General features: G+C 43.6%; 1 protein-coding gene across 1 annotated transcript in view; it reads right to left on the bottom strand.

The window, feature by feature from the left end:
• The window catches only part of mgat5 (alpha-1,6-mannosylglycoprotein 6-beta-N-acetylglucosaminyltransferase), a 74,201-nt gene that overhangs the window by 8,937 nt on the left and 40,151 nt on the right, over positions 1 to 25,113 (bottom strand). The window contains 5 exon segments of the mRNA XM_037761682.1: positions 1,686 to 1,859; positions 12,423 to 12,556; positions 19,035 to 19,168; positions 23,969 to 24,103; positions 24,713 to 24,882. Of these exon segments, the coding sequence (XP_037617610.1) occupies positions 1,686 to 1,859; positions 12,423 to 12,556; positions 19,035 to 19,168; positions 23,969 to 24,103; positions 24,713 to 24,882 (747 nt within the window).

The raw sequence follows: 25,113 nt of genomic DNA, 5'->3' as shown, positions 1-25,113 counted from the left end.
GTTTGATCGTCGACACCATTCCCCCAACAGAACGGCACGTCAGAGTTTATTTCAGGAAATTCAGTTTGAGAGAAAATCAAAAGGTCAGACGGCGACAGCGACACGCTCTTCTTCTTCTTCTTCTTCTTCACAGAAGCGCCTCCACACTCAGAGTGTTTTTACAATACACTCTGTCAATAGTTAAACCCCACCGGGCCAATTATCTCAGGCAGTCTGATTGCAGGTAACAGTGAGCGTGTTGTTTAAGCGGCGCGAGGATGACTGAGCCTGCAACACCTCCTGTTTTCCCTGGAAGCTCTTAAACAACAACGTGGCTAACATGTTGGGTTTTTGTGGGATTTAATTGGCCGTTCCCGTACGGGCAGAACCGTATGTAATGAGAGGATATGGACGTTTACACCGTATCCCATCTCTGCCAGGCTCTAAATTCACTCTGTTCTTTGTTGGAGTGTTGCTTCTCTTTAGTCTTTAAAGTTGTTTTCAATACTTTAACGATCTGCTACACCTTTGCTTTTCTCTGTCAGAGCCTCTAACATCACTGGGTGCTCGGTTCTTAGGTGCTGGATTTGGAAGCAAAGAATCGCTTTTTTGGCTGAAGCGATGTTTTATTCAGTAAATCTCAATCCATCTTTTTTCTATAACCGTCTGAATCACAGCTCTTTTTGCTCTTTGTATCCCGGCCCCAGCGTACTCTTGTCTCTCTCTGACTCTGACGGGAAGGCATCTGGTTTCATAGGCTAAAGAAATCGAAGCTCTCTCCCACCTTATTCTTCTGAAAAGGACGCCGACTGGAGCCAAAAGAGTCAGACTCCATCTCTCAATGACGGCAGCACTAATGATGGTTTTCACCTTCAGCAGACATTGTTGGTTTTTTTAAGGCCCATGTAATTTTAATCCCATTCCCCTATGGCAATGGGCAGCTCCATAAAACTTAATGAAAATCCACCCTCTACAGTAGTAACATAGCATTACATCCAAACTCAGGGGGCGTGTAAACGTAAACCGTGAAATGAAGATGAATCTGAATAAAGGCATTATCGATAACTCCATATGTTTGCATTTCTTGTTTTGTTTCTGTTCTAATAGCTTTTGGAATTTGAAGTTTACACCAGATGGAAAGTCTTACATCAGTTCGAGGTTACTTCACAGCTTCACAGTGCTGCCACAAAACAAAGCTATCTGTGTTAAACAGCTCGACACACATTCTGCGGAACATGTGAAGTGTTGTGTTTAGCGGAGAGCTCGCTCCGCGCGGTACAACCCCGGCCTGGCTGCAGCCTCTCTCTCTGTGGCCGCTGTGTCCTTGTCTTTGTGAATAAGAGAGGTTTGGAGTAGTGAGAGGAAGAGACAAGTCATGACGTGAATGGAGAGAAGTGCTCGTGTGGACGGCCGAACCGAGGACAAACTACAGCCACTCGGATCAAGGCTCTCTTCTGTTCACACAAAGACACTCTCTTCTCCAAACAACATCTCTTTTAAGAAGTTGTACTTGTCTTTCGGTTAACATTTTAACTACCACATACTCAATATCCTGCAGGTTAGCAAGGCCACAGTTACAGGAACAAGCGTGGGAGTTGGTTTGTGGTTTTCATAGCCATCTAATAAGCACCGTGCCCTCACTTTTATTTCCCTGGAGGGTCTTCTTTTTTTTTTTTTCATGCGAGACAATTTACAGCTGGACTCACCTTGGTCTCTCGGAGGAGGAACTGCAGGTCTCGGCCGCTCAGGATGCCGTGGTTCCTGACGTAGCTCGGGAGGTGCAAGGTGCTGGTGCCGTGCACGGTGCCGCGCACGGTGCCGTGGACGGTGCCGTGTACCTCCATGTAGCTGTGGATGACGTCGAGGTATTTCTTTTTGTCCTGGAACAAAACAGGGAGATACAGTCAGTCACTGTTTATTCATCATTAAAAGAGGTTCAAAAAAACACATCATCTCTTACAAAATAGTGACATGTTAAAAAAATACATTCAGGTTATTGATGTTAAGCTGGTCCAATCCAGAGAAAAAAGCTTTCCGGAATTAACCGTTCTGAATAACATTTTTTTGAGAGAGGATCAGGATCATTACTTTGTTATGTGGCCTGGTGAACTTTTGTTCGAGCTACCTGACTGACCATCTGGCCACAAAGGCAGGCGGAGCTAAAAATAGCACCGTATGAAGAGCATCAGTGCACTCAATACCCTGCTCCTGTTATTAAAGTCTACCTGATCCATGATGTCCTTGATCAAAAACACAATAAAGCATTCAAAGCATGCCAATATGGCCCGCTTCCTTTACACCAAAAGTCACCTATGTTTCACTATCATCACTTGTCATGGGGTGTACTACTCATCTTGGCTCTTGTGATGTCACGAGAACCGGTACCAAGTCGATGCCAAAAATCTGAAAACGTGACGGTGCTTATTTTTCTACAGTGCTGTAGATACCGTCAGGGCTCGAGACTAAGCGTCTCGTTGTCTTGAGAGGATGATCGAAAATGTGTTTGGGACGCAGTAAACTCAGGGGACGCACCCTATTTTCTCCCTGATGATGTTTTTATTATATCCACCCTGACGAAGAGACTCTGTTAGGTCCAAACTGATCATCTTTTTAAAACCATTTATGCGCCCCCAAAATAGATGTTGTTAATATTCATTTTTCCCTGCCCAAAGAGTGCGCTTTCATCTTCAAGGGCACCTTTAATGTTGCCCAGAATTTACCGCAGTGATTGCACTTTGCCTCGGCATTCTTTCATGCGTTTGGAAGATTAAGGATTCAGTCCACGTGATAACAGTCCAGCGTGTACTGAGGCAGAATTACAAATGATATGAAAGATGTTGTAAAGTACTAATAGTGACCGGAAGTTATGAAGTGGCTTAAAAGTGTTGATCAAATATTAGGCCGACAGTTTCTTGGACTGTTTACTTCGAACATCTTTTTAGTTTCTTGGCAATCGCTGGATCATAACGAGCTTCTTAAAAGGCCTTTGATGGTCCCCACGCTGAGATTGTCACAGCAGGTCTTTGATTTCCAAGAACGAGAACATGACTGCCGTATAACCACAAATTTGCACACAAAATACTCCCTGAGATGCAGTCTTTTTTTCACTTCCTCTATCTGCTGCAGACTAAGCCATATGGGAGACACGTACTGTACAGGCAGTATAGATGAACACTTGCCATTTTCTCCATAATGACAGGATGCCTCAAAGGCACATTCACCTTCTCTCACACACCGGAATATTATCGATTACCAATAGGGCCAACACTCACGGGGCAGCAAGGCCATTATCATTAGAAGCTACCTGTTTCACAGGGACGGTTTCAAAGGCAGGCTTGTGTGTGTGTGTGTGTCTACCCCAGTGTTTCCTTTCGGGTCTTAAATTTCAGGTAGCCGCTCGTCGGGGTCCCTGTAGACCCGGCTATCAGATGCCTCCAGCCAGCCTGCTGTAACTAAAGCAGCCTGGTGTGGTCGTGAGTGTGTGTGTGTGTGTGTGTGTAAGAGCGTGAGAGATGAAGTCCTAATTAGAAGGTGAAATCACAACCCTGTAATCTTTTCACTCAGGAGAGCTGAGCTAGGATTTATGTGTGTGTGTCTGAGGGGATTTATTTTGCTGGTAGGCACCTGAAGACACACACACACTTACAAAAATCTATAAAGATGGTGCATGAGATCAGAAAAGTCTGGTGATTCATGTTAGTATTTTGAATGGTTTAAGATATTAGTTGCACTTTCACATCAGCTGATGGAGTTTTAAATACAAAAGTTGACAGATTCGGAGGCTACATCCACACCGAGACGTTTTTAAAAAAGCATAACTTTTGCTACGTTTATGCTGAAGTATCCACGCTACTCCGGCGTTTTCGAGCCCCTAAAACCGAGAAAACTCCGGCGTTTTAGTCTGGACGGACAGAAGCAGAGACTTTTGAAAACAATGATGCAGACGCCCACGTTCGCTTCTCGATTGGGTCTCATCAGTCATGACGTTCCTCAGGTTCTCTAGTTTCATATGATACCAGAATCTTCAGAATCTAGCTTTAAAAATGAGCCCGCTGCAACCTAACAACCTAACCCTTTGACAGCCCTATAAAATACTGTAATGATATATGAGATTTAGCAGTACTGGACTGTAAGTTGGGAGAACATGCTTGGATGCACTGTACATGAGACATGACTGCCTGGAGAAGAAAGAAAAAAACCTACTAAAGGAAAAACAAGTCTCTTAAGGCAGCAGCGGGATGTGTGTGCTGTGTTTGTTGTGACCGCTTGAGTGGTTCTGTTAGTGTGCAGAGGAGGAACATAAATGGCCATAACCCTCGGAGGCAGTCGCCACACAAAGCTTCACGATCAGAGGACATCACTTGCCCGCTGCTCTCTGGAGCATGGCTGGCTCGCCCACAGAGACACACCTGAGTTGGAATGAAGTGGGAGTGTGTTTTTAAAAAGAACCTAGAAACAGGTTGAAAGATGTAAAAAAAAAAATCACAACCCTAGAAAAGCGCAACAGGAATGCAGAAATAGGGCAACATGTGCGTCGTCATTTTTAGATCCCATTGTGGATTTTCCTTTACTTTTCCTTCATGTGACGATACGTCAACTTCAGTTCATAATCCTGCCTCGGCTGTCAGCACACTAGAAAGAAGTCGTGGCTTTGTAACACTAACAGGCGTGCAGACAGACGTGTCCTCAGACAGCCCGTGTGGATTCACGTGCACTGTATGCGTACTTCGCCGACCACATGCCATGTGCAATCTGAAACCAGGAAGCAGATCGATTGCGGCAGCGGGAGCACGTGCTCGGGGAGCTATAAAATAACTGCTTTAGCTGGAGAGGTTGATTGAAGGAGGAAGAAGAGGGGAGTTTTATGACCTTGTAAATCAGAGGGAATTTGTAAACCTCGGCTCGGAGAGGAAACAGGAGAGGTGGCGGTTGCTTTCTGTCAGTTGAGGCGGAGGGGAAGACAGAGGGATGAGTGTCCGGGGAGGCTGAGAGACACAACCTAACAATAACCCTCATAGCGCAACATATAAAGGTTGAGATACACAGCTAACTCGCTATTGATCCCTCTTTATGACCGCTAGCATTACAGCCCTCACCAGTTTATAAGTAAGAAATGAGTCATAAACCAACATAAACATGTCAGGTTTACTATTTGTAACCAGCTAATATCACAGAATGTTTATTTATGTCTAAAAGATCTTTTTAAGTTGACAAGACTAAGAGGCTACAGCTATGATAGCAGCTCTCTGAGAATATACGTAGGCACAGCAATGCTTTGAGGTAAATGCTAGCATCATTTATATCTAGGTATAATGTTAACCATGCTCCCTTTTACTATTAAACTTCTCCTCTCTATATGTTCGAATTTGGGCAGAGCTGCAGGGCTGACAGTAGATTTTGATGTTTCAGCGCTTTCTCTCGACAGGTAGCGGTGTCAAGACACAAGAGATCGAGCAGATTAATCTCGCTCTACGGCATATTTCAACCTAAACAATCAACTACTCCGTCCACCTGAGACACTCCGTCTTCCTCGTGTCCATTCCTCACGTTCTCAAAGAGACTGTAATGAGCAAAGCATCAGTGCAACAGTCTCTGCGGTAACCTCGAGAGGTGTGAAGAGCTCTCGCCTCATCAGAATGCAGACAGGTGCGCTCGGTTCGACTTACTCGACCCTCAAACTGCCTTCGACATCAAACGCACCTCTGATCGTCTTCCCCATCTGAAATTATTTCTAGACTCTGGGGCCCCAAAAACTGGAAGCTTGTCAATCAGGACAAAAAAAAATTACTCCACCCATTCTTCAGAGGAGGAACAATCACTTCCGCACACAACACAACACACACACTCACGCTTTATACACACACATCTCTGCAGTGGTGTAACAACTGTAATAACGGTTCATTTCAAGTGTGGTGATTTGCACAAGGGCACTTTCGCAATACTAACGGCCATGAGGCCTAGCATGACTGTTCACTTATGTACTTTGAGTCACTATCAGTTCCACAGACATTACTTGTATTTATATCTCAGCCATGATCTCTCTGATTATACGATTAATCGCGATTAACTAAGTCGATTGACAACAACACATTTTCTTCAGGAAATGTGTGCCATCATTACAACTATTGCATGACTTAATTCCAGAGTGGTTCTTCAACGTCTGATTCACAGACTAACAGATTTGAGTGTATGACAGGCGCACTTGTAAACAAACACCTTACCGGACGCACTGTAAAACCCATTAGACACTTTGACAGATGCTTAGAAATCACCGGAGGAACATGGGTGGTAAATAGTATCCAGAAGTGCTTGGAGTGCAGTCAGGAGACGTTATTTACTTCGATGCCCTCCCACGCCCCATTAGACATAACAGTGTGTAACCTATTGGAGTTTGGTGGATGGCCAGAGCATGTTTTGGACTCAGACAGTAGAGGAGGGGCTGTGTGAATGCTGAAAAAGCAAGTCCCTGCTACAGTATGTATGTGTGGGCTGCATAATCATCCGAGTGTAACAGGCCCAGATCAAGAGGAATAAATAAAAAACACATGCAGCAGCTACAGTATATCAATCCTGGCTGTCCTGCAGCGATAGAAACACCTGTAACGTCACATGCTTCATTGGGTGCAATTAAAAGATTTGCACCTTGTACACAGAAGCTAATCGCACCAGGGGGGTATAAACACCATTTCCATACATTCAAACCTAGTGAAGCATGCAGTAAACAGAACAGGTGCCACAGGGAGGGGTCCGTATCATTTCAAGCCTAATTATCATGAAATTTGCCGTCCTCGGTCAACGTGGTATAAGCAGCTCATTTAAAACATGACTTCATGTTGCCCTGCTGCAGCTGGTTCTACGTCATTTCACTGTTAATTATATTATTCTCTGTTGTTGGTTGCATCCCCCTCATAAATCTACATTAGTCATTTACTGCTTCTGTGAGTGATCACGGAAGCAAACAGAGTTGAAGTTCAGTGCACTTGTTCTGCTTTCGCTCGATAAAATCGAAGTGGACGGAACAGGACGCGCACTTCAGGTCAGTCTGAATCAAGGCAAGGTCAGCGTGTCCCCGTGACGAGGATGTACGATGACTAATCGGGATTAATCAGAACTTCGACTTTCAAAATGTTCAGCTCATTTGGAACATCCTTGTCTTTTCTATCTTTTCTATATTGTTTTGTAAATGTGCGATTAATTTGTGATTAAATACTTTAATGGATTGCCAGCCCCAACGCTTTACTACAGATAAAAGTAAAACATAACATTTAACGCTACAGATCTGAGTTCAAAAGTAAAGCAGCAGCAAACGGCACCTTCTGGAAATGTCCTGAGCCTAATTCGATAAAACGTCTGTGACAGAAAAGAGTCAATTCAATAAGCGCAATAACATTTCCCGCTCCGGTCCGGCTCTTTCCTCAAACGTCAAATTCAGGTTTCTGCCCCGGCACTCACGCCAGATTAACGGCACGAGGGATGGCTTCATCAGATCAGACGGGCACAGTGAAACTAAAGACGGTTTAATGTTCAACTCCACTTGGGGATCCATCATGAGACACACATTGTTGTCTGTTTATGGGTAAGAGTGTTGCTGCTCTGCATATGGCAGCTCTGTGTGTGTGTGATTTGTCTTTCTTCACCATGTCCTCTGATGTGCTGCCAAGGGCCTGCGGCTTTCCCTCTCTGTACATCCTCCTCATCCTCACCTTTTTCCACACTGAAAAACAGGGAGCGTTTTAAAGGAGATGTGGTGCACTGACGAGGGGAGTCCAGGTAGATTGAAATGATTTGGGTTAAATATGTAATAGCTGTTTGTATTGTGTGGAAAGAGAGACAAAGAGAGAAAAAGACAGCTCCCTTGCTCTGCTTCCTTTCTACTCCTCCAACTGGGTTGCTATGGAAACGGCTCCCCTCAGAGGTGGTCTGGCCAGTTTTATTTTCGGGTCTCACCACCGACAACAAAATAATGACTTGCCATCTTTCATCTTTCTTTAATCCCTGGGTCTGAATCACATGCAGCCTTTTCTCGTACCATCAGGTCAGAGGAGCGACCTGCTGCTTTGGCATCCGAGAGGTTACAGAGAGAATCATTTAATATCGCTACAAACTGATTCACTGCAAATTACTTCACTCTCACCTCTATTACCACAAATCTTGCATAAAGTTAGGTACAACCTCGACCAGGGAGCAGTCAAAGCCTCCACTGTGCTTCCCAAAAATCTGTTAATTAGCTCAAAGTAATTTATAAATTGCAACATTTCATCTAGATTGACCTCACGATGAGGCGTGAATTATTCACGATACGGACTAGAACCGCTGACGCTAACGTCTAAATGAGTGTCGGACACCAGACACTTCCTCTCCTGAGAAGGTTCAGATCAGAAGCCTTTCTTCAGGACACAGGAGAGATTTAAAAAAAGATGTAATTTTCCAATTGCAGCTTCTTAAATGTGAACAATTTCTGGTTTCTTTCCTCCTCTGTGACAGTAAACTGAATATCTTTGGACAAAACAAGACATTTGAGGACGTCATCTTGGGCTTTGATTGACATTTTTCCCCATTTTCTGACATTTTACAGACCAAACAAGAAAGTAATCAACAGATTAATCAACAATGAAATTAATAATTAGTTGCTGCCCTACCCGGATGGTTAGACTACTAATCCTATGAGGTTTGAGGTTCAATCCTTACAGTAGCTTTCTTTATGTGAGCTCATACAACTACACACCAATATACAAAGCTTTGCCAAAATTCCTCACTGGCAAATGAAATTGTTTTGTGCTCGGGGAAATGAGAAACTCATGTGTACTAGAACTACAGCATCTGGTGAGCATCACAATACATTTTTCTCCGTTTTGACTTGACTGGTGTTGATAAAAATGTGTAATGAAATAAAGTCCTGAAAAAAAAGGTGTGTGTGTGGGTGATTACTCCGTCTGCTGGTTCACCGGTGGGTTGAGTATGACCTGAGCACCTCTGCATACTGATCAGGCGGGGCACAGGGCCTTTCAACAGGCTGCGTTTTGCGTGGAGACTATTACTCACCTAACCCATATTAACCCCGCCAAATTAAAGGCGAGGAAGGAGACGGCATTCGGCTAGAGACTCCAATGTGTCCTGTTTGTGTCCGCACATTTCCAGCTTCAATGTCCAGAGTTTTGCCACACTAGTTTTGTTTTATAGATCAAAATAGCAAAAGAAATGTGATAAGACTTCAATGGAAATATCGCTTACGGTGTCCAAAGTCTGTAAAGTCTTATCTAGGCTAAAGCTCCTATGTATTTGTTTTATGATGCATGTAAAGCAAACAATAAAGGAGGCAGTTATGTGTTGTGAGCCAATAGTATGACGATGTTTGTGGTATCTCTGGGTCGTTAGTTGCCAGTTAGTGTGGAAAAAACTCTCCATCAGGCTGCAGAATACGTGAATATTTACCGTGGCAGCAAGTGACGACTGGCGTTAGCACATATTAGCTGTCTTAGCTTAATCGTCCGAACAACAGTATCCCATAAAATTTACAATTTGCCGCACAAATTGACCTAAATCTATAGCTAATGTTGCAAAATGACTTCATTACTCCACCACAAAAGATGCTTCACTTGACATGACTGTCTGTCTGAGTCTCATTCCACCATGAAATATGCAGGTTGTGCAACGAACTGGCAACCACTTGTTGTGAAGTAAATGCAATAGAACGTGGGGAGGGAGACATCTAGTTGCATTAGATAAAAATAACGTTAAAATGTAAATCACCTGCTCCCTAGATAAACAACAGCGTAGGGAAAGAAGAGTGGAAATGGGGGGGGCAGGTATAGTAATGGTGGAAAAAGGGAGGATTTGATAAGCGGCAAAAGCACTGAACTTTGGCGACGTTATCAGGGCCGAAAGGTGATTTAATTCAATCGCTGCTTATTCAAAAGCCGACTGCACCTTCCTCAAGTGTTAGTCGGTGAGACTTCACATCATTAATCTCATAAACTGAATATAATTCCATTGTGAGTTTTACCTTCATGCGAGAAATAGATTTCTCGAAGTGGGTCCCACTTTCTATTTCAAATAGAGGGATATATCATTTTTAAATGAAACCTCTCAAGTGTAGAGAAAGAGATCGGAGGACAGCGCGATTTAGAAAGAGAGAGGGAGGGAAATGGAGTAAGCCAGTCAGCTCGTTATCAGTCGGCTCCAAAATGGCCCTTTAATTAAAAGCAGGAGGTAATGAACACGCTTGGGAGTCTGATAGGCAACTAATGCCCCTTGCTGTGAGCTGATGGGCTCCCCCCGTCTGCCCTTTAAAGCTACACTGAATGGCTCTCTGCTGCGTGCGCTCTGACTCAGTACTAGAAGCCATAAAGCACAGCAGCACGCCAGCTACCTCTGGATTAAAACACTAATACACCTTGGGATTTAGAGCCGCACAATGCGCCCTTGAAATTCAAATTCTTTGTTAATGAATACATTTTAGATTAGGTTTTATGTTTGGACTATGTTTTATTGCTGTTAATGTTTTCCAATTTGACTTTACAAATACAACACTTCCTTGTGCTGTTTCAGTCGCAGCTGGTTGGATTTTGCTCATATTATTCTCTCAGGACAAATCATGTAATAGACCCCCGCCTGTCCACAGGAGGACAGCGTGTAAGGGGGACGTTTTGCCTATTAAGGTACAGTACCAGCAGGGGGCAACAAAGCCACTCACTTAGGTTTATGCAACAAAACCACTCAGTTAGGTTTAGGCAACTAAACTACTCAGTTGGGTTAAGGCAATAAAACTATTTAGGTTTAGGCAACAAAACCATTTAGTTAGGTTTAGGCAACAAAACTACTTAGATTTAGGAAACAAAACCACTTAGTAAGGTTAAGGCAACAAAACCACTTAGTTGGGTTAAGGCGATAAAACTATTTAGGTTTAGGCAACAAAACCACTTAGCTAGGTTTAGGCAACAAAACCACTTAGTTAGGTTTAGGCAACAAAACCACTTAGTTAGGTTTCGGAAAAAAGTCATAGTTTTAAGTACAATACGTAAGGAAACAACGTAACATAACTACGGAAAACACGTCACAAACGGCACTAATGTAACTTACAAAACAAAAGGTCGGCCTCGAACAGCGGTCTCCTGGTTGAAAGTCCTGTGTTTGTTGGACCCATCCACCTCCCCTCACGCCATAAGCAGTCCTTCTCGCCTTTTATTCTACGTCACAAGCTCTGAGCGTAGCATATTCATACGGATGCATTTACATTGCAGTCAGCACAGACTACATGATGTACAAATGACACGCCGTTCTTATTGCGCTCTTTTGCATGCAAGGTTAATTTTCAAGTTTACACCAACAGGAAAACGTGGTTGAATAAACACTCATCCAAGCCTTGAAACGTAACGTTTAAGTTCCCTTGATCCGGACACTTAACTCCCATCTGCTCCGGAACTCCTCCGTGGTGAGGCGGTAAAGCCAATGATGCAACAGGCTTATTATTCAATCCTACACAATTTCATCACAAAGCCTCCAGCTGTGAGAAGGCATTTGCACTACAGGCATGTTACATGAAGACAATTCTCTCTTGTAGCCTCTATTATCATTCCACCGAGTCACTTTGTCAGACATCTAAAGAGTCAGCTGGATCCGGGGCGACCCACCCTGAAACATACATGGTGTCGGCCGAAAGCTCATCAAGGCGCGGGCAGTAATCCAACCATCCATGGCACGCCAAACAATGTGCAAATCTCCCCGAGTCTTTAAGTCGTTTTTGTCTAGGATACAGTAATCCCCTGGTCTCTGTGCCGCAGTGTGAGCATGTATTTGAATATATTAAAAACTTCACGGGGAGGGCGATAAGCTGAATCTGAGCTCCTCAAAACCAGACTGTTATTAAGTTTCCTGTGAAAGTTTTACCCAAGGTTGTTCAAAGAGTTTCACTGCAGAGCTCTCAGAGGTCTGGAAATGGGTTATTCTTGGCGTGCCTCGCCTGTCCCTTTCATCTTCAGAGGGAATATACGTGTACGTGTACATTTGTGAGTGTACAATATATGGATGTGTTTGTGGGTTTTTCTGTGTATATATGTGTTTCGTCTTTCTACTTTCTCCGATGCAGCATGGTTCAACACTTTTGATTTCCGATATTGACATTTAAAATGCGTGTTCTGCTCAAAGAAATGTCTGCTGCATATCAAATCAAGCGCTCAAGCAGCAGAGCTACGCTTCCGCCATTTTGGACTGAAAGCGACTACCAGACGCCAGTAAAATGTAAAAGAAAATGATTTATATTCTGTTGTCATATTCTACCGAAACGGCCTGTGTTGAACAATAAAATATCATAAATATAATAAGCCTTTTCAGTCCAAAATGGCTGCAGCATGGCAGAGTTTTGTCTCTTTGCTTCTATACTCTTTGCCCTGGTACAGCATGTAAAGTAATATTATAAATGTCTCGTGCATAAAAGATGACCATACCTTCCAGAAGTTGTCGACCTTGCCGTAGACTAGCGACTGGTTCTGCCTCTTGATGTCATCGATGTGCCTGATGTCGCTGGCGTTGAGGTGCTGCTCCACTACGAAGCCCAGGAAGCTGTTGTCTGGGGTGTGAGCTGCAGCAAAACAGATAAATAAAAACACATAAATACCTACAAACACACATATGAATATCTTGCCACTAAGGGACTAAGTTAAAAGCTCTCAAAGGCCTCGTTTAAATGTGTTTCAGCAAAACAAAAAAGTCAGTGATCGCTTCTTTGGGAATAAAATGACAAATGACTTCAGGCATAGTTAGCCCTTTTCCTTATGCAAAAACAGAAAAGCCTCAAATGAATCTCACACACAGCATTCAGCCCTGATCAAGAGAGAGACGGGAACAGTTGCACCCCGACAAGCACTCTGTGTTTTTTGTTCCCCTCCGTTCCTTATTGCCTGGTGATGACTAGTTACTATGGGAACAACAAGATGAGCAGGTCAAGTGTGGAGCCCGAGAAGCTGGCAGCTCTTTACCTCGCCGCCATCTGCCTTGTAAAACAAATGTGACGACGAGGAGCGTGGGCAGAAAGGATTCGGTCAATAATGAAGATGCTGAATAATCTAATTTAGGAAACGCATCGCCCCTTGAAGCGAGTGAAACGGGGTGTTTTGGTGCACGGTTGTGGTTTGTGTCAGAGCGTCAGGGGGAGCTGCTGTGGTCAGAGTTACTGCAGAGGCAAATTAAGGTCAGCCAGTCGGAGGGAGAAGAAGGATTTATTGGGAACATTTCAGCCAAGAATCTCTGCAAACTACCCGCCAGCATTTAAACAAGTCACTCGCTGCAAATATCCTCCGGGCTAATCACACCTTACGTAATAAGAGGGGGTGAATCATGACGTTTATAACTGCTGCATCATGATTTAACCGCTGCGGACGTACTGTAAGAGTCCGATTGTTGACTTGTTTTTTATCAGGGTGTTGGCTGGAATGTGGCATTTTTCTCCCAACTCGACAAAAAGCCAGTGTTTGCTCACTCGATCTCTCCTGGCTGTTCACATATTGGCTTTGGCTAAATATCTTTGAGCAAACATTTAAAAAAAGGAAACAGGGAGCAGGAAATGCGGAGTAAACAAGCCCAGCAACCAGACGAAACAATTATTGAAAAAATGTGCAGCAGCATTTTCCCCTAAACAAAGTCTTTTATATCACCTCGTGCTTATCATAATAACAATAAAGTATATTTCACCACACTAGTGGAATGTTTGTTGCATGCTTATTACAGATTGCTTCCTACTTTACACATTAAACTCACACGCTGTCCTCTCAGAGTCCTGACTGGACATGTTAAGTAAGATGTATGCTGATGGGCATACGTGTGATTACACGTCTCTGATTAGAACATTTCGTCTAATCTACTGTATTCAAATCTTGTTCCTGTTCTGCACTACAATCCACAGAGGAACCTTTTTACCTGCTGAGTACCGCTAGTTCTCTTTGTGATGGGTGTGCGTGTAGGAGAGTACAGGATGTTATGAAGATATCACCAGATCTGTGTGAGGTGTCAAGTGTGGTGTAATGGGTGTCAGCGGGTGTTAAAGGGATAGTTCAGGTGTTTTGAAGTGGTGTTATATGAGGTACTTATCCATAGTCAGGGTATTACCTTTACTGATGTGGACGGGTGAATGGATATTTTTGAAATGAGATCAAAACCTTACTATTAACCGAGATGTACTTCTGATGGCAAAGAGGCAGAGATGGTCTTCGGCACTGGGAGGAGGCAGCGCTAACACTCGTGTACCAAACTAACTGTGTAAACAGGACAGGCTGTTAATTAGTGTTAGGCCCTCTCGATGCATTTGGCAACAGATGCCTCCTCTCCCACTAGAGCCGCCACTCAAAATGTCACTCAACTTGCCACAGCTTCATTTGCTATTAGCTGACAAACAGCCTGGGAGGACAGCGCTGCCGGAGAAGCAGCTGCTTGACAAACTTGTGAATGTAGGGGGGGGGGGACAAAGTTAGCTATGTGAGGAAGCCAGGGTTCACTCTGTGAGACCGGGAGTCAATATCGGTGCATCCTGGCCGAGCTGAGTGGAGGAACAGGGTGAAGAAATGTCAGTAGCACTCTTAAGGGCAGGATATCTCCTCTGACAGGGCGAGAGGGACTGTTCAGGGGCTTCCTTTGTGCCCTTTAAAAAAGGAGCAGGAAAGTCTCACTGAATCAGCGGTAGAGGAGGACTACACCGCACAAGAAAACAAGGTAAAAGGCAAAAGTAATCCCAAGTCACAGACTAAGGATTATGTGATTAATTTTGGCGCAACACTTGAGACTTTTATAAAAAAACTTCTATACTGCTGGCCACTCAGAAAAAAAAGGACTTAAAACTGCAAAGATGCATCATCAGCACTAAAATCTCCAGCACTTTGAAAACTCTACATCAAAGACTTTGTGGTTCTACAACTTGTGAAAGGGCCTGAAAGGTGAAAATAACAAACTACACTGAGACACTTTCACACAAAAACCTTTGAGATTAGAACTGATGAGCTCTTTGAGCGTCTACCAGGCAGTCCTGCAGTGCTGCCAACATCATAATAATGAAAATGAGGTGTGTTTAATCCTGCTGGCAACCTCCGGGTCTGAAAAGTGAAGCCACTGCTGAAGTGCCTTAAACTTGCATTCTTTCTAACAGCCAGCAGGGGGCGATTCCTCTGGTTGCAAAAAGAAGTCTGATTGTATAGAAGTCTATGAGCAAATTAGCCTACTTCTCACTTGATTCATTACCTCAGTGAACATTGTTACCATGAGTTTATGGTCTCACCAAGGTGGTGATGGCCAAAAACCAAGGTGGCGATGGCCAAAAGGCCAAACTCGAGGCTTCAAAAGGGCAGTCTACAAACCAATGGGTGACGTCACGGTGACTACGTCCACTTCTCATATACAGTCTATGGCTTTTTGTCGAGGGAACCAAGGCGATGCTGACTTCCTGGTTGGCCTACACAAATACGTCATCCCTGGAGCACTCTATAGGCTACCAGTGTTGGGCATTAGTGGCGTTACTACTTTAACTACATGCTGCAAGGATTAGACAGTAAGTGATGCCACCACCATGTGTAGCCGACAGAAACACGTCCATATGGCGGTGACTGATGCCTACGACGTCTCTGCTGCAGAGAATACTGAATAATGAAGTTGGTTCAATGCAAAAAAAATTAAAAAAAATAGCTTTGATGTAGTTAAACTACTGTTATCTTTCACTTTCCAAGTAGCTTGCCCAACACTGTTACTATGTAACAAGCTAATGTTAGTGTAGCTCACTGCACTGCCCACGCTTAGTGAATACATTAGAAAGAAAACATACGGATGGAGCACAATAGAAAGTGGTCGTCTCTACAGCATTTCTGGACTTCGGTGTTGGAGCTTTAGGCAACACTTCCATTATGCTGATCCACTGCAATCAATCACAGCCAGCATCTGAAAAGGTTTCAAATGAAAGAAGGTAGGAATGTAGTGAGAGGTGCTCAATCATAGCAAAATCCTCAGTGTTCTCCCCCCTGCTGAGATCACTGGACAGACGCAGGGAAGTGTTCGAGGGTCAGATGTTCTTGTCTGGCGCGACAAATTCCTCCTTTCCATTTGGTAATTCTAACGATATTTTCATTTTTTGTAAAATGTGTGCTTTGGAAAGTGAGTAAGGCGCGTGAGCGACACAGTCAGAGACAACGGCCTATTGATCCCGCACAGATGGAAAATAAAGATAACCTTTAGTGAGTGGGTGTGCCAACGACATTATCAATCAAAGCTTTGCAGCCACTATCAGCCTGGCACATCTCAGGGTCAATTACGTAGTTGGCAATGCCTCAAAGATAAATACTATCTGCTGCTGCGTTCGACCTCTGACCAGTATTAATCATCGTTTCCGTAAGGGATTAAGCACTCGGCTGCAGGGATGCACAGGGGGGAAACTGTGGCGAGGGTTTAAAGGAAACCTGGTTGACAAAGAGGATTTCTTGGCCATGCATATTATCTCTGTGACGGGGGAGTAAAGGACTGATCGTTATTTTTTCTTGTTTCCAACATAATTTGATACAAATCTTGATGTAGTGCAGATGAAGTGCATAGGAAATAAATGAAATCCTTACATGTCATTGTGACCTACAGGAAAGGTTAGTTTTATTCTTCAGCTCTCTTGATTCTAAATGCTAGGAAACAGCCAACTTAACTAAGACACGCAGGCCATTCAAACACAAACTGGACACCACAAAAACACTCCCCGCTACCCCCGACTCTGAAATAGATTAATGAGGACAATTTGGCCTTGTCTTGTCTTATTGGCCGAGGGCCACGTACTCCCAGCCGGGGATTTATAGAGCGCTGCCTAATCGTAACAAATGGACCAATCCAAATGTAGGATAGATTACCTACTGCCACCTGATTTGTCCATTGTTACATCTACATTCAGTAGGTGAGTTATTATGCACAACTACTGGACACTGGATTTGCAAATAGCATTAAAATACTTTCTTACTTGCAGGACCAGATTGGGGGAGGGAAATGTGGGACAGAAACTCTCTTTTAGACAAATTAATTTACTAACTAATTAAATTCTGCCGATCCTGACACCATCACTAAAATATCCTCAAGCAGTAAACTCCATCCATCCAATTCCATCTGCTTATCTGGGGCCGGGTCGCGGGTGGCAGCAAGCTAAGCAGAGTATTCCAGACGTGCCTCTCCCACAGCAACGTTTTCCAGCTCTTCCTGGGGAACCCCAAGGCATTCAGATGAGATATATGTAATCTCTCCAGGGTGTTCTGGGACTACCCCGGGGCCTCTTACAGAGCTGCCCAAAGTGGCGCCCACCATCAGGTTCGATTTGGCCCTCCAGATGTTAGTTTTCTTGAATTTAAAGACCCAACTTTACTGTCTTTTGGAGGCTGTAGCAGGCTCTGTTTTAAAGTTAGAAGGTACTCGTATCAATGAATCCATTGGTACCAATAATGTCATGCCAGCTTGTCGGGAAGGAGGTTAAATAACGCTCCAAATTTAGGCTAAATTTCAGCGAGGAAAAACTGTCATGGCCATTTTCAAAGGGGTCCCCTTGACCTCTGACATCAAGATATGTGAATGTAAATGGGTTCTATGGGTACCTACGAGTCTCCCCTTTACAGACATGCCCACTTTATGATAATCACATGCAGTTTTTAGTCATTTTTGCCAATTCTAAAATGGTTTATTTGAATATTTCTGCCTGCTGGGGTCCCTTAACAGTCTTGGAAATGCGTTAAATGAACTGGAAATGAGCCTAATTGTAGCATTGTCAGCAGGTGGGTTTTAAAGGGTTAACTATGTAAAAGCTAAAATAATATTCAATTAGGGGATCTTGGGGTTTGAAGACCATTTTGCATCTTAACAATACAGCACAATAGGGTTTACTTTTGGCCCGTGGTCCACCATTGAGTTCCATTTGGCCCTCAAAGGGAAAACTTTTGGCCACCCCTGCTCCAACGGGAGGCGCCCAGGAAACCCAACCCAATGTAAATCCAAGCTGATAGAAGCACCTGCTTAGAAATACACACTACTAGCTCAATGTGCAAATATTATTTGAGCAAGATCGGATAATAATAACAAACCCATGGAGGTGTTAATGTAATGTTTGAGTTGCTTGGTACACACTCTTGAAGCATGAAGGTAAGGTGTTGAGCACAAAAGTCTCTCGTGTCTGGAAACCATGCCATTCTGTGGTTGTAACACTCGGCCGAACCACTGTGCACTTGTTTCACCGGCGATATCATCTAACCTATCGACTCTTAACTGGATTTCGTGCAAAGGCCCCAGTGTGTTATGAGAAAGACATACCCTATTCAGCGGACAAAGGGCCTATTCAGGTGCAGTGGCATTCTGGATAGCTCCAGGCTTCACCTCGCAAACGGGGGACTGCAGGGGTAACATTTCACTTTCTCTTAGCCACGGGGAAAAGGTCAATACCCCGAGGGGGGGGCTGGCTCCGCTCGCTCCCTCTGCTGCACCGCCACCGGCACCGCTCATCCACCTCAGCGAATGTGGTTGACTCCAGTTACACAGAGATCTCACGCACACACGGAGCAATAAAACCCTCTACGTCCTACATTCATAATCACAGTAAAAGTGTCTGACCTCTTACTTTCCTGTAATCTGCTTCATGATATTCCATTAGTAACACACTGGATTTTTATTTAGGCCTCTTTTCCAAACCAAAAACATCTCATTCACAGGGAAATACCTAACTGGAACTGTGTGAAACAGCCAAGGTTGTAATGATCGCGGAAATTTATACTGCAAGTAGCCGTGTTTGGCAACTGGGCCTGTGAGAGAGTCATGTGGAGAAGAAGGCCGGCGTCCAGCACAACAGACTCGAGCATTTTGGACCTATTTTTGCATTCTTAACAAGTTGACTCAGAGGATGAATCTGTGCTGGTTTTCATTACATAAAGAGTGTGGTAAACACATTTTAAATCCTGCACTCACGCCATAATTGAGCCTGTTTGTTTGTTGTTTTAAATTACCGGAGCTGAATCTTTCTAGTCCTTTTGTGACAGTGGACAAAGAGAGAGTGTGTTGGCGTCCTGCCGACTTACGGAACATGGTGTTGAACTGCTGCGGGTTGAGGTTCCACTTCCCCCACGGCGTCTTGTGACCCTTAGACTGGGCGTAGTGGGCGTGGTTGAACTCCGGCTCCGTCCCGAACGAGTCCAGCACCCGCAGCATGCACCTGTGACAAAGACGAGAGCGTTAATGGAGGAGACAGAAGCACAGATGCATTAACATTAACAACGCCGTACTTTGTATTTCAATTCAGCTTGCTTTGAATCTTGTGAAATCAATGAAACCTACAAACACCATTATAAATCATCTCTGTACAAACAGACTTGTTATTATGTGCCTGAAGAAAAATAGTTCACACCTTGTGCACACAATTACAGTGCAGCTGGAGTGAAACACTAAACACTGCTTTTTTTTTTTCACACTATTCTCTCCGTTAACTTCGCAGTAGTCCAAGAAACAAGCCTTGGGTTACTTCATTTTACACCCAGTTAAACCACACTAGGGAGCATGAACACCTATACCCTTCTTACACCAAAATTAACCGTGTATATGCAGGTTTTTTAAACGCTACCCTGCTAAAAATAGGTATAGTCTCCTTTCCCATTGCCAGTATACAGGTTTCTTTTTGTTTTTTTTCTGGTGTGTCACGTTCAAGGGAATGTATATAATGCTATAGAGAAGAAGACGAAGATGAACAGAACGTACTGTTGGTATTATTACACGGCTGTGTTGAATACTCGATTCTGATTGGTCAATCACGGCGTTCTGCGGCCTGTTATTTCCTTATAACAGACCGTTGCTATGTATAACAGACCGTTGCTATGGGCGCAGTTCTGATGTCGGACTCTGGCGGACTGTTTTTGTGTCAAATTATTGATTTCTTCAGTAAGTAGCCGTGTAATAAGCGGGATAATGTCCAGCTAGCGGGTCATTGTTGTGAAATAAACCCCTTCAGGGCGATGAGTACTGTCATCATTAATGTCTTCATACTCAAAAGCATAATGTATATACACAAAGTTAAAACAGCTCCGTACAGGATCATGAAACCACACACACACGACGCCTCCTCCGCTCTCAGACAGTGACGGAGATAGTGAATGAATCTTATCCTGTGGAGGTGTGAGACTGTGAATGAACATCATGGCCGACACAAAGGTCACAGCAGCAGGATTAATTAGATCACAACCAGGAGAGGGAAGCGCTCGCTCATGACCTTACACTCCATGCTCTGCATTCACTAACTCGCTCAGTGTTACTCACTTCTCTTTAGATGCTGGTTGCATTACGTCCTGTCCTTCACTAGGATCTACATGTTCTGATTAGGAGGGACCATGAAAGAAAGGGGAGCTGATATAAATCTCTTGACTTGGCCGATGACTCAATATGATCATTTATCGCCTTTCAATGGAATCGTTGAATCGTTCTCACAATTACGTCGTAATTAAACTTAAATTTCACAGAAAATCTCATGTGAATTATTTTGAGGATATATCATTTGAATTGGGTTTTGTTTTTACATCACACTTTACATTACCACTCCGTTCAATGTGATTAATAAATGTGTATATATGGAAATATATATATATTTTTTCTTTATAATTTCACTTGAAGCTGTTTCTTTCATTTATCAAGTGTTTAATTCACACAGGAGTATACAAAAATGGCTTTACCATGTGGTTATTTCACTATTTATCAAATTACCAGAAAGCATGCTATATCGTGATATATATCGTTATCGAGATATGAAATGATCTATATCGTGATAGAACATTTTGGCCATATCGCCCAGCCCTAATAAGGCCACAAATTATTTAATCTATCTCTCCATCTCACACAATACATTTTTCTTGTAGGTGAATAAAATGACTCCCATTTTGGTTCACGGTAAAATACTCAGCGTTAATCATAAAGTGAAAGAAAAGAAGCCAGGTGTAAACAGACATTCATGCATGCATAGACACACACACAAACACAGAGACATCTGCATCTAAAAATCCCCCCTCTCTTTTAGTGATCGTCTCTCCGCCCAGGCAGATGCTGTGCAGCTGGCTGTGTGAACCGTGAAAGGTCCTGAGAGAGTAGAGAGCTGGGAAACACATTCGCCACAAGGAAACTTTAGACTGAAAGCAGAACAACAACAACAACATGCCCACATGCCAACTCCACTCGTTCCGGTGGAAAAACAACCCTCATCTGTCCCCGGTAGATCCGTCCTCAACAGATGGGGAAGTGCTGCTGGAGCCATAGCATGATGTGAATACGGCTGCGGTGAGGCTTTCAGCGGGCTGACGGTGGGCGTCGTAATGTGGAAGGAGTTGAGGCTGTTCAGCTCAACAAGTATGCACTTAGTAACACTGGCGGCAATATCGCAATGGAGCCGGGCTGAGTGGGGATGTTGTTGTCAAAGTGTAATTTCACTATAATGTGATCCACCTAAAGTGATCCCAAATGTATAATGTATAACAATAGCTGTTGTAAATGATGGCTTTCTCTCCTGCCATCTGAAATAAGCAATAAATAAAAATGGCCCCATATGGGTGATTAGGAAACAGAGACATCAGATGGGAACTTCGGGTTTACACGAAACTACCTGAGGGTTTGTTTTATGTCGGCACAAACCCCGAGGCTAAACAGCTGGACGATAAACAGACAAAGGAGTTAAAGCTTCAGTAGGCAGCATATTTTTGGCATCATTGGGCAAAAATTCCATAATAACCTTTCAGCATGTTGTAATTCAAATGTTCTGAGAGATAACTAGACTTCCTCGACACCGGAGGACACAGAGACACATGATTTTTTTTCAGGTTACCTGTTTCATGTACTACTGTCACGATATAGCAACCGTTTTATAAACCTAACTTTTTTTAAATCCTATTTGCTCCAATCTTGCCTACTGATGCTTTAATGATGTGTCTCATAAAAGCATTAAACTGTCCAACATCAGGATAGACAGATAGACAGAAAGAAATATATGTACCGTGCTAGAATGGAAAGCTTGACAGGCGAAGGCAAAAACTGCCAAAAACTGTCTAAAAGTATTGGCCTCTACATGTTACCACAATATGATTTGCAACTTGCACGCTCTCCAAAGCAAGCTGTTGTCTTAACAGAACCGCAGATAATTCAACAACTGACACTGTGGCTGAACAGTGGCATGAATCACACCCCGACACATACAGACACGCACGCAATACATACAGACAGTGTTGTGTCAAAACACAGTTCCTGGCAAGGGAGAGTGAGGAAGTGACAAATGGGAATATCAAACGGTTGATGATTGTCCAGTTTCATTTCTGCGTTATTGTCATGAACCGCCAAATGTAGTGCCGGTCCTATGCACTGGCACATTTTCTGCAGCCTCGCCGATGCAGAGTGCATCGCCCGATTCGGTTATTGGATGAAAGGATTAAAAATGAAACAGAACAATAGGGCAACACTGGCTCAGAGCATTTCCTGTTCCTCCGGAGTCGTATGAAACACGGAGATACAGCGCTGGAAGACAGATAGCCAGAAGACCGGGGCAATAACAAAACACATTAATCACAAACGGGCCTGACAGACTTGGCTGCTTTGTCCCCCAAACACAAAGAATAAACCAAGAAATAAAAGGGAGCAATAATGACAGTTTATTGCTTGCAAGAATTTTGGGTGTGATATGCAAACAAATGTGGCTTGTTCTGTCTAGAGGAGATCTTTCTTTCTGCCTTCCTGTGTGACAAATAAAGTCAAGAGAAGATGGTTTCACAAAGGCAAAGAATGTAATTCACTAACAGGAAAGCAAAAATGAAAGAAGAAAGAGTCTACAGTGTCGCCTTTCACAAAGCACAGCGACATTAAGCGCTCTGACATAAGTGTTCTATAACGGCGGCAGAAATAATGCAGAAAACAACATCTGGACCTTACATTACGCCGGCGGCTGAATCAATTTCCTCAGGGCACAAAGGGAACGGATGCAGTCTAAGGTGTTACATCGCAGACAAACAAAACCTGGTGACAAGCGGGAGGAACCAGCGGGGCCATTAGTGCCTCTCCAGACTTATTGTTCCTTCTCTTTTCCTGTCAGTCGAAGCTGATGAGAGCTTTTTTCAAAGCAAACCAGGAAGGCCTCGTCCGCGGTCCTCGGCGGAGCAATCGGAAAGAGACTCTGCGAACAACAGACGCTACTGCTCTGGCCTTTTGGGAGATTGTGGTAAAGCAGAAAATAGATTCATTGTCCCGGCAAGTGCCAGACAAGCCTCAACACCGACGCCCCTTTTGCGTATGCGAGAGAAGCTGTTAAACCACAGTTGGCAGCGGCGGCGGCACGAGGCTAGAGAGCTGTACAAATTACCAGATTCACTTGGAGATAATAGAAAGCAAACAAACAAGAGGAAGCAAACAGATAATTAACCGGCAACGGCTCAAGCAGAGCTGCGCAATAGCCACCTGTAGAAAAACTGGTTGTACTGGAAAAAAACAGGCCAGTGTGAAAGTATCAGGGGGGTAAGATAAACCACAAATCTGCATTTGTGTTGATTTGAAGTGATCTCAAGACGCTTTTCATATAGAGCAGGTTTAGACCGTACTCTATAATTCAGAGACCCAACAAGAAATCCCCCATGAGCATGCACTTGGTGCAACAGTAGCATGAAAAAACTCCCCTTTAAATGGCATAACCAGTCTCTGGGTGGGCGGTTATCTGCCTCAACCGTACATACATACTGTGACCAAAATTTGAATATTCGCATTTGAATGTATAAGGAAGCTACAGAATGACATTGAAGGCCCGTTAAGCAAACAACCACACAACTGTCTTCACATTCCATTTCACGTTTTTCCGCCCATTCCAAACCAGTGAGAAACGCAGACAAAAACAAACAGAGGAGTCTCTCCTGTGAAATACACCAAAGTGTTCAAACTGCAGAGGATTGTGTGGCCATGTAGGGGAACCCAGAAGAAGCTGGTTGATGGATGTAAATGTACTTACTGGTAGTGGACCCAGGACGGCCCCAGCGTCTTCTTGAACTGGGTGAGGCCCACGATGTCAATGTAGATGAGCTCGACCACCTTGTCGCCCTGGGTGGGGCAGCTGGACTTGTTCCCCATGACCTTGCGCATGATCCTGGGGTGGAAAGTGTGGAATTAAAATCAACTTTCTCATCTCTCCAGGTATGTAAAAAAATAAATGTTGGTTATTTGTTCTTGCATTCAATTTCATTAAACATGGTCAGCTTTTCCTCTAAAAGGCTGGTGGTTAAACAGTAACAATTACCTTTTACTCATCTACCTCTCTGGTAATAAAGCTGGGAGAGACACTTTGGGAAGATTATTTTGTTCGTTCTAATAGTACATTTTAGAATTGTGGATATAAATATTTAAAAACTAAACAATGCATTAAAAAAAATACCAAGTCCAGTCTTTGTTTTATGCAACTTTTAAGATAATACTGGTATTTCCAATTTCCAGCCAGGCTTCTTTTTACCTGGAAAAACCGACTACAAATATTTGACAAATAACATGGAAGGTCTATTTGTTCACCCTCAGTCAAATAAAGGTTAAGCAAATGCTGAGAGGCTGCTGGTTTACCTAAATGTAAATAGACAAGGTAGTCAACTAAATGGGCTTTGACTTTAGGCTTTACAGGATCATCTCCCGCAGTCCCAGTCCAAGTGAGAGGCACATTTTCCTAACATACAGTAGTAAGATATATCAGAGTGTATCTGGTACTGACTCTTTGAGCTCGGCCAGGGAGGCTGAGATGCGAACATCGTGGCCCAGCAGGTACAGCGTGGTGATGAGGTCGCTCCATTGGACCAACTCGCCCAACGGGCCGCCGCTGAAGGCGTTTTCTGCTATCTTGAAGCCCGACTCCTTGGTCAGCAGGCCCAAGTGCACCAGGATCTGATAGAAGGGGGCGAAAAAGTATGGAATTAAATAAGTGACACTAGGGCTGTCCAAGTTAACGCAATAATAACGCTTTAATTTAGCATTTAAGAGTTGTTTTTTTTCAAAGAATATCACAATTTACAGTCAGTTCTTCTGTATATCAGTGCAGGAATCATTCAAGGAGACTTGATAAGGATGTTGAATACTTGATAAAGGATTCTGTGGGGAAAAACATTGTCTAGTCAA

This window comes from Sebastes umbrosus, chromosome 24, assembly GCF_015220745.1.
Source record: "Sebastes umbrosus isolate fSebUmb1 chromosome 24, fSebUmb1.pri, whole genome shotgun sequence".
Taxonomy (NCBI): Eukaryota; Metazoa; Chordata; class Actinopteri; order Perciformes; family Sebastidae; genus Sebastes; species Sebastes umbrosus.
The sequence above is the reverse complement of the archived record's forward strand: the minus strand, read 5'-3'. Positions and strand labels throughout refer to the sequence as shown.